Raw genomic sequence first — 11,086 nt, 5'->3', positions numbered from 1 at the left:
AGTCTCACCAAGTGTTTGTTCACAATCTGCAAAAATCATCTGCATCTTTGCATATATGGATTTGATATGTGCATCTTCTGCTTCTTCTACTTTGCTCACGCACACGTAGTAATCAGCATGTAAAACTAAAAGGCGACACCTCAGTCAGCTTTTCTGCATTTCCTGTTCCAGAATAAAGCCTTAATAAAGTACATATCAAATCCATATATGCAAAGATGCAGATGATTTTTGCAGATTATGGACAAACACTTGGTGAGACTCAGCATCAATTTAAGAAGCAGTTTTCAAATGTGAAAAAAAAATGCTACTGCATCAGAAGATGGCTCCATCATGCAGTGCATGTGGTGGTACATGACATCAGAATATATTCCCAGATGTGTCATTTAATCAGATGTCTGTATGGATGGATGATCTTGAAGGTAAGTATGGATGTATGGATAGATCTTGTATGTATGCCGAAAAAGTGCTGATGTCAAACTCTTCTGCCATTTCTGTGGTAGTCAGACGATGTCCCGGATCAACAAAGCGTTTACTTTGGAAATGAACGGCACATTCCACTGTTACAGGAGTTTTTTGTCATGAAAAGATGTGCGGAGGACTTCGCGCGTCAGGACTGAGGCGCAGGGCACACAACAAAAAGCAACGCTGTGATGAAGCCTCACAGGACATGTTGTGGCATGTCCAGCTCGTCCATAATTTCTCGGATAGTCACACAACTGAAAAGCCACCGAAAGCCGTCTGAATCTTCCGAATGGTGCAAGAGCTGGGCATGTTAGGGCTTGTCCTGTGAGACCAACACGGAGGCGCTTTCGTCCCGCGCAATGAGCGGCTCCGTGGCGAATTTCTCTGCTCCTCTTTCCATTACAAAAACTCCTGTAACAGTGGAATGTGCCAAAAAAGTGCTATGTCCAGCTGTCTTGCCATTTCTCTGGTAGTCAGACGACATCCCGGATCAACAAAGCGTTCACTTTGGAAATGATCTGGTCTTTTGAGCCTGTTGATCGCCGCTCAGTGCCCCGCGCGCCATCCGCCGCTGTGGGCCGTCTTTAATCCAGTTGTAATTGTCCTTAATCTGTGTGATCCCCATTAGATCTTCACCGAAAGCCATCTGAATTTTCCAAATGGTTTCCACTTGGCTGTCTCTCACACTTTCTGAAGACATTTTGATGAAGCAAAGCGGAAGTCGATCAGCCAATTTCCTGACAATGAAAATCCGACGAGGGGGCTGGACCACTCCTCCCACAAAGCGTGCTCACAGGCGAATGACACAACCGACAGGCGTGAAAAAACTCACGCATGCGCACGAAGGTTCAAGTTTGGCTGATGCAATCACACATGCTTCAAATCCATATAGTTTTTGCAAAAAATAAAAAGGTCCGTTACTTTTCTAACAGACCTCGTAGTGCTGCTATAACAGACTGTGGCAGCAATACACAAATAAGGATGCTCACTGTCATTAAACACCATAAAAGAAGAAGAAGAAGACATAACAGCGAAGACTAAAAAAAATCGAAAACATAATTTTCATTCAGGGTGGGAGGAGGATTATCTTTTGTTTATTCGATTGGCAAATCCATCTGTTTTATCTGCAATGCAAATGTGGCTTTATTGAAGAAAGGGAATTTGGAGGCGCATTTCAAAACAAGCCACAAGAGCTACATTGCAAACTTCCTGGCTAAATCACCTCTGCGCGCCCAAAAAGTCCAGGGCCCGGTTTCATAAAGCAGTCTAATTTTTTAGTCAATTTCCCTATTGAGATTTCAAATCCCGCAAAATCTCACAAAACTTCAGAGAGGTCGCCGATCTGCTAGATGTTATTAAAACATTGAGAAATGCATTGAGACGCTCTGATCAGGCTGCACTTTAACCGCTGCACCCGGACAACAGCATTAACATTACAACATAAAACTCTTTGAATATTGTGCCTAAAACTCTCAGGAATAAATTATCTGGCTTTTTAGATGTTCTTATTGTGTTTGTTTTATGTAAACATGCGAGAAGCTCAGGTTGTTTCTCCGTTATTTTCAGTGGGAGTTGCTGTGAGCTGCGATCGCTTCCTGTTCATGTCGTTCTGGGGGAAAGTGAAGTTTGCTCTTTAGCGTCCTGTTTATTGTCCTTTACAACACTGTTTGTCCTGTTTGTTCCAGTGTAATATATATAAAATGTTTGAAATTCGCTTTGTGTTTATTAAATACCACCCAGGTTAAACTTAGCAGACATGTATTATTTGGAATATTTGTTTTAGCAAGTTTTCAGGGTCTCAAGCATGCACTCTCTTATTAATGTGATGAAAAGCTTAAAAAATTACATTTTGGTAGTATAATGTTCATTTGCAATTGTTATCATGTGGATTTTCTATGTTCTATGTTACAGTAACTCTCTGGTGCGCAAGGGATTATGGGATATCTCAACAGGATGAATTAAACTTACATAGTCGACTACGGTTAGTCGCTCAACATTATCCGTCAAATCATGTTTCACATCAATGGCTAAACTCGCAGATTAGCCATTTTACGTTACTCTACGTTTTTCACAGGCATAGCAGCCTCACGAGCGCCATTGCCAAGAAACGCCTCCAATGTGCTAGTTTTGTTTACTTCCGGGTTGGTTGTCATGAAATATCCAACCTTTGTTTCGTTAACTGACTTTATAAACATTTACGGACACATGCGAACTGCAGAACGATGTGCTTAGCTCTTAGCCTAACATTTCTTCTTCTACACTTCCATCAAGCCTTTTTGTGCACACAGCGTAACAGCGACACCCGGTGGCTAATGTGAGAACTGTCACAAACACATTATGACGGTCGTCTGCTACAACCATGGCCAAAAGTGGAGGAAGCTCTCCTTTTGGAGCGAGCGATACAAGCGATGTAGCGGTGCTCTTGAGTGTTCCATTAAGTGGTGGTACATGATAGTTGCCATTTTATGAGGTAAGACAATGAAGTTTTGTTTACTAAAATAAGCTTAGACTCCTTTGTACCCCGCTAAAAACTTTAATCGGTTAACGTGAAACTGTAGCCAACTAAGCCCTTTGTGCAACAACTAACATCAAAAGATTAGTCAATTAAGTGAGTTTCGTTGACTAATCAAGATTAGACTCCTAATTTAAAAGTCCCCTAGCAGCACAACTGTCCATAAATATGGAAGATGTGATGGATATGGCTAACAAGATTGCATATTCTGTTTGGGCCAGGAGTCTGCAGAGGCATTTATTCTGTGCGCAGCTGGAGGAGACGTGCAGAACACACAGGTACATTTCTGGAATGGTTTTCTGAATTGATGCCCAAAATAAAAGAATTTCTGAAAAATCACTCTTAAACGTGTTATGTGTCGACGCGGGTTGAGGAGCGGACCTGCGTCTGATGGAACCCAGCACTAAAATAACCAGAAAGCGGTTCCAATAACAAAACAATTTATTTCTTCCACCCTTTGGTGCATAACAACGTGTACAAACTAAAACAGCGTCAGTCTGGTGGAGTGAAGGCTGGCACGCTCTCCAGCGCCTAAAAGGATCGAGACCCGGCGCTTCTGGACTCACTTTTACCGCCAAACACCCCCCAGGTGGACACGACAAACCGACTCTCTGTGAAGGATAGAAAAGGTGAGGTAAGTCAGCAGCTACAACCAATATCCTTCAAAAGGCACACACTATCAGCAACACATTCAGGTCTGTTTTTAAGCTTTATGTAAATGAGCAGCTTCTCACAACAGGTGGAGGATCACCAGTCCGCACGCCTCGGCAGTGAGAAGTGAGCTGCACAATTCTCATCACAATTCAAATATACTGCGTAACAAAATACCAAGTTGCTATTAACAATTAGTCAAACAATTAATCACCTCTGATGTGTGCTGACAGCATGTGTCCCTCACCCTTCTTCCTTCACAGGCACGATGTGTCAAACCCAGGCGCGGTCCTCAGCGTCTCACAAACGAACATCACAAGGTCGAGTTCCCGGCAATTCTGCTTGAGTCACACATGGCTTAAATGCAGAACGCCATCTCATTATCTGCTTCAGCTGAAAGTCTTTAAGGCTGCACGTGAGCACCATCCACAGGTGCTGCACATAACGTTGATGAGGGTGAAGGACTCTTCTGCCAGCACCTTCTTCACAGACAATAAATCAGTTTGCACACCACCTGGAGAGCAAAGAAAAGAAAAGAACACCAACATATCCAGCCACACCCCCCCCAACACACAACAACATGGAAAGCTGTGCTATTGAGAATGAGATCCTCACACTGAAAGATGACACTGAGGTCAAATCCAGAGCAACACCTGACATGAATGTCCAATTCTGGAATCGAATGCAGAAAGAGAAGTACCCCAACCTCAGACTGCCCCAACTGCACAGAATTTGACTGCCCTTTTTGGATCATCATATTTGTGTGAGTCAGCCTTTTTTGACATATAAAAATCAAGTCAAAATACAGATCCACCATGACTGATGACCACCTTCCAGCCTGCTTACACCTGTACTCAGTGCCTACTGTCCGTACTATGAGGGACTAGCTGCCTCCTCTCAGTGTCAGAAGTTCCACTACGGTAGGGAACAACTTTTCCAACTTGAATCAGGCATTGTATAATTTGGGTTTTTGTTGTTATGTTGTTACGAGCCAGTCCTAGGCCTACGTGTGCGTATTCTTTGTATTATTATTATTGTTAAAACTTTGTCTTTGTGCCAGAAAATTGTGTTATATTATTGGTGCACAATAAATTGTGGATACACTCTGACATTCCATATGGCTTAGTAGATCTCAATACATTGTCAACTTTAAAAGAGGATCTTGGTTCAAAAAAGGTCGGGCACCTCTGCAGTAAATGAACCTCCTGCTCCTGGTGGCTCCTTGTTGCCTACATGCTCTGTGGATATAACCATCCACAGAGCATGTAGGCTACCCATCTGGTCATTTATATTAACTTGCTGATGAGGTGAACAATATGACCCCTGTCAGCATTATTACTTCAGTCTATACCCCACCATTTTGCAAAATTTTGTGTAAACCAGTTCATTTGTTTGTGATTGAAAAACCAACAGACATCATTTTGTATTGGTGACTACAGAACTCTGGCGTGAACATTGTTGTTACACCTTGATATAGATGGCATCATTTAAGCCCCACACTACACCTACATCCTCACCCCATCCGCACCTGACAGTTAAAAGGCCTCCACGCATGCACACATACACACACACACACACACACACACAGGGTGAGAAGAGAAAGAGCAGGCAGCTCATTGTACATTTTAAAGCGCTAACTAGGCCACTTAGCACCCCATGACGCTGATCTGATCCCCGAGGCGCTGAACTTGGCACTGGGCCCTCCTCCTTTCGCTCCTTCCTTTCCCCTCGCCATGGGAACCAGGCCATCCTTAATGACGCAGGAGTGCTCCGCCGGATCCCACAATGCAAAGGGGGCTGACATCTGTCTTGCTAAGTGGAGCACTCTCTTGTGCACCTTGTTTGTTCAGTCAACAACCCATCTCACCCCCCGTCCCATACCCCCAACCTTCCTGGATGCCAATTTTCTCTCATTTTTAAACTCCTTTTCTTCCAAAAAAAAAAAGGACAAATGATTGGCAGAAGAGCTGTACAGACTTTGGGAAGAATAGTTTGGGATAGTGAGATCATGACACACACACACACACACACACACACACCCCAGTCCCCAACTGCACGATTACATACAGACGTCATAAATTGCACAGATTGTAATGAGCCTTCACTATATTAAATTATACTGCAAGTTTGATCACCACTGGGCATTTGAGTCCCAACATTCTTTTTATTACGGGGGGAAAAAATAATAATGTGCTTGATTAAAAGTGGCCCTTAATTCCTCCAAGTGAAGACCTGGGCAAATATTTGTGCCATCAATCTTGGAAAATATAGCCATCAACCCAAGATGTTAATCACATGCTAATGGAATCCAGAGGGTTGAATGAACCCCCGCGGGGAAATGAAAGCCTTCACTTTTTCAGCAAGCAACGTGAATGCAAATAACCATCTAAGCACACATTTGACAACATGCCAAGACGACGTAAAGAGCCTCTTTCTTTGACGCTCCTCTGGGAATGTATGTTGGGATGTATGGGATGGCTTCACTTTACCCGGCACAGGTGCTGGGATATAAATGAATAATAGGTTTTATAGGCCCTGACGAAAAAAATGTACAATCACACATACCCACTCACTCAAGTGCCTCTGTGGTGAATGATGTTCAAATTCCCACAACCACAGTAAAAAGAGATTGGCCATGAGAATATACATAATTCAGGGGTCCGTGCTGGAACAATTATGTTTGCTTACTGCTAAGTAGTCATGCTCAGTAGCTCGTTTGCTGTCTGGTTTGGCACTTCCAGATGTAAGTGGTGGACGCTAAAAGTCGACAGAACAGGGCTTTTTAATAAAATATTCGAATTGACACTCAAAATGCTTGAATACAAGAGTGGGTGGGAAAAAAATCCCCAACAACAACAATAAACCCTCTTCATGTATTTACTTGCACTTTGTATGCAAACTAAATTGCACTTGCAGACTTAATGGTGTGAGAGGATTCAGCAGGAATGTCAAGCAAAAGGAATGTGGACAAATAATGAGCTTTAATGACAATATCACAAGTCACAAAGTTTCAGGTTAGGTTCAGTGAAACTTTACTCGAGTATCAGCTTGGTCCGGTGTGGACAGTTCCTGGTGCTGAAATAGAAAACTGCATGACCCAAAGTACACGTCATTTTGTCAAAGGTCAGTAGTGGAATATTCCACCACCACTACATTCTGAATAACATATTCAGACTCAGAGAAATATTAACACACATACAGTATTCATTCAGACTTCTCTATGATTCTCTATAATTTCCAAAATTATCCCCTTCAAAACTCAAACAGAAAACAAATCTCTGGAGCACGACATAACTTACAGTATGGTATTGTACGGTCAGTCTGTCTGGAGGAGGCAGTTCTCAAAAACAGGGTGACTATGCAAGAAGAGGACTAGTGAGGGAAGCCACCAAGACACCTATGACACATCTGAATGACTTACAGGCTTCTGATGGGAGAGACTGTGCATGGGCAAACTGTGTCTGTTGCATCACCAGTTACAGCGTCATGGTGGTGTGTCGTAGAGACAGACCTTCATGCAAGGAAACAGATCAAGGCTCTAGCGTCCCATGTGCCTTCTGGCGCACTGAAGCTGAACTTTCATGTCTTCTTTTGAAGAAAATCCTCCTATGTTCCACTCCACCATGATGTTGTGTAACTGGTGATGCAAAATACAAAGGTTGCACTATTCCCAGTTTTTCCGAATCATAAACAGGGAAGAATTCAACTCCTTAAAAGTTGTCAGGGGTGTCTTGGTGACTTCTCTCACTTGTGTCCTTCTTGTATAGCCAGTTTTTGAGACCTGCATACTCCACACAGATTTACCAGACAATACTATACTGTTTGTATTTCTTAATGGATGGTCTTGATGAAGTCCAAGATATATTCAGTGACTTGGAAATGTTCATGTGTCCATTCTCTGACATGTCCAAAGAGGAAGGAGAGATGGAAAAAGTGTAGCTTCAGTTGTATTTGAGGACTGCTTTGAGAACCACTGATTTATATCAAGTTGGGGGGGTAATTGTAGAAATTTTAAGAGACCGAATGTTTTTTTTAAATGGCATAAAGAAATGAAATGTGAAATGAAAGCCCAAGGGTTCGTCAAATTTCTAGATCCCCTGTGTACACATTTAAATACGACTCAGAATTGTCTGAATAATTACAAAAACTGATATAAAAATAATTACAGTTTGTGACTGAATATTTTGCCACAGTGTCTTTTTTACATACAGTTATGTGTAAAAGTTTTAGGAACCTGTAAATTATTGTTTTAAAAAATGTATGTTTTTTATATTTGCCACATCTAAACAGTCCTATTATTTAAAAAAAAAAAATCAAATGTGACCTTTTTCTCAGTTTCATGAAAGAAATGAATCATGTTACAAACATCTTTTAAAAAAATGCATCATTCTGCCTTCTCTTTGACAGTGCAAAGACTTTGCAAATGATCACTGAGTTAAAAAAAAAAAAGTTTAAGATTTGTTTCTTTTGAAGTGCAAAAGTCGACCTAAAAGAAATGGTGTAATTTTAAAGGTGAAAAGAAATGTTATTATCAAAGCTACAATGTGAAGGATTTATGGTTTCTCATTAGCAGAAATAGAATATAGCATTCATAATCTTCTCTTCATTAGTCTATAAACCTGCAACATTGAGTTGATGTTTTTCCATAAGTTTAGAATGATGCCTTCATATCTCAGCGGGGGGGGGGCTCATTTAGGCTGCCATGTTGTACCCCCATGTTGATAGAGTAACCTACATGGAATATACTTACTCCGCCTTTTGCATTTTGCAGTGCAGCCAGAAGACTGCGGACAAAAAGAAGAGAAACCAATAGTTGCCCCATACAAGCTAAGAAGTTTGAGAAATCTCATTTTTGTAAAATGGACACTCATACATGTTTATCACAAGCGAAAGTGAGAAAGCATGAATCACTGTCACCAAAGAAATGAAATGGTGGAAAAAAAAATCATGACAGTGACAGGAAAATATTTTGTTGCAATCTGCAACCTCACCACTAGATGACACTAAATCCTACACACTGAGGCTTTAAATATTTGACAGCCTTTCGTTATTACCTCTGCCAAAGAGGTGAAGCAGGCCAGTTTGTTTACCTCTCTCTCTTTTGTTTGCTTACTTTACTGTCTGCAGGATATCTCAAAAAGACATTAAATCAATTTCAATGATAGTTGTCCGAATATATGTGCCTAAAACCTTTGCACGTCACTGTCTTTGTCACACATTTTAAGGAAAACATCCCTGCATGTCTTAATTTGAATACCTTATGTCACAGCTTTCAGAAAGCAAACTTGTCCATCATGAATTTGTTGTCATGGCTACAGCAGAATTCAGCATGTGTGTGAATGCTGCCGCTTCAATGTTTTTCTCTTCCCGTCCGGTCTCGCATTTGCACTCCTCCACGATCATCACTTCTTTCTGCTGGATGTGACCACCGCAGCGTAGGGACACAGGTACAGTGTGAGCTCTGGATGGAGCACAGCGGGAGCAGGCGGCCCGGCGATGAACCCCTGTGTCTCCTCCCGATGGGACAAACAGGGAGCTGCACTGACCAAAACACAGCTTGTTGTGCACTGTGACCGTGTCGCATCCATCCGCCATCACATGCTGGGAGGATGACACAGAAGGGAAAGGTCAGACTCATCTCCTACGTATAGGGTGAGAGGCAGCTCTAGGATGTGCAACAAAAAATAGGTAGCCAGAAAATTTTAGTTTGCATCCTTCTCTGTTAAAGGTGCACATTTATGTTGGTCTATACCAAGCTCCAATCGCTGATGATCAAAAGTAAGCTATGCCAGCAAGAAGAAAAAGTTGCAGTTCCCTGAAAGATTGCTTGAGGTTGGTTCTAAAAGTGAGCAGGTTCCCATAGAAACCCATGTTAAAATGTCTAACTTCAAAGGGTAAATAAACATGTCTGGTACAAAAAATGGTTTTGGTCTCTATGACCAGTCCCCTCTCTATGACAAATATACAGGGCCCTTTTCAAATGCTGTCTTTTTGAATATTAATTATTTATTTTTAAATGTCAAAAACACCGTCAACATGGCCTCACCAAGAGCAGCACTTTGTGAGCTTCGAGATGTCTCTTTCAGAAAACCTACAGGTGAATTCACTGAGGGTTTGTCTACTATATATCCAGTCAATGGTCTATACTTACTCCACAATGAGCATCTTAACAAATATCGACAGGTCCATAAGTATTTGGACAATAACAATTTTTTTAGTTTTTCTAACCCACAACTTCATATGAAACAACCAAGATGTGTTTGTAGTGCAGAATTCATTCCTAAATGGCAAATGTGAAATTTTTGTTCAATCTCCTAGGGAGGTGGTGGAGTAATGGTTTGCATGTTGGACTGTGACACTGGTGTTCCGGGTTTGTATCCTGTTCGCAGCCAAACTCCCAACTGGTACTTCGAACCCTGGTGCCAGGGAGGTGGAGAGACATTTTCCATTGGCCTTTGTGGAAATAAGTTTTGTGCTTTTGTTGGCTACCCACGTTAAATAGACCCCTTTGTTCGCCTTCCGAACCCCCTGAATTAAAGAATGGCAACAGTTGTGTCTCTGTCCAAATATTTATGGTCCAGTCTGTAGATCATTACTGAAAAAGCAAAGTGAAAAAAGTTTCCATAACTTACCTGAGTAAAAGCAACAGCAGCACACGTCTGCTTCATGTCCTTCAGGCTGACCGGCAGTGATGTTTTCTCGCTGTGGACCTTATCGATAGCTTTCTGCCACATCTGAAGACCTTGCTTCTTCTTTAGCTCCACTTCACTTGGTTTTTTAGGGTGCAGGTGATGCAGTGGGCTCACAGGGGCCTTGGCTGCAGCAACCGGACCTGGATGTCCTTGAGACAGGAAGGCAGGAAAGGGTGACCTGGACCTGAGGGAGGAGAGCCGTCTGGGTTTGAACCCCCCTGCAAGAAGACCTGACTGAGCCACGACACGAGGGTCCACCCGCACAACCTTCACTGATCCTTGGTACAGGTCATCTGAAAGGTCGCCAGATGATTCAAAGTCCATTTTTGACGCTTTCAGATATCTGTCAAAGGCAGAGTATGGGAATGTAAAAGTGGCGGCTGTCCAACTCAACAAAAAGATGGTAATGACGCCAAAATCCATTGTCTTTGAAGATAATTTCAAAAAGGAAAAAAAAGGGAAAAAATTAAATATATATATATATATATTTATTTGATGGGCCAAGGTTCTAAAGAGCCTTGCTGTCAGTGCTTTGTCAGAGGTCTGGAGGGAGTGTTTTATATACAGGTGGCAGCCGTTTCTCACCTGCCGTTTAACTTTAAAAAGGTGTCACAATTCCCACAGCACACCAGACGTCACACCAACCTAAATAAAAAAATAAAACAAATGTCGAGCACAGCCGTCGCTTTCAAGGGCCTGAGTTAAAAATACAGTCAAATCATGCAATGTGCAGTCAGATCCCAAGGAAATCTCATCTTAACCAGCAAAT

General features: G+C 42.0%; 1 protein-coding gene across 1 annotated transcript; it reads right to left on the bottom strand.

Moving 5' to 3' along the window:
* Window positions 1–8,806: 8,806 nt before the first annotated feature.
* On the bottom strand, window positions 8,807–11,006 carry dand5 (DAN domain family, member 5). Its single transcript, XM_034188506.1, has 2 exons — window positions 10,258–11,006; window positions 8,807–9,226 (listed from the first exon to the last, which is right to left on the bottom strand). Exons 1-2 carry the CDS (start codon window positions 10,738–10,740, stop codon window positions 8,918–8,920), a joined length of 792 nt encoding a protein of 263 aa, XP_034044397.1. The 5' UTR covers window positions 10,741–11,006; the 3' UTR covers window positions 8,807–8,917.
* Window positions 11,007–11,086: the final 80 nt, after the last annotated feature.

The sequence above is a fragment of the Thalassophryne amazonica genome, chromosome 15, assembly GCF_902500255.1.
Source record: "Thalassophryne amazonica chromosome 15, fThaAma1.1, whole genome shotgun sequence".
In the NCBI taxonomy this organism is placed as follows: Eukaryota; Metazoa; Chordata; class Actinopteri; order Batrachoidiformes; family Batrachoididae; genus Thalassophryne; species Thalassophryne amazonica.
The sequence above is the reverse complement of the archived record's forward strand: the minus strand, read 5'-3'. Positions and strand labels throughout refer to the sequence as shown.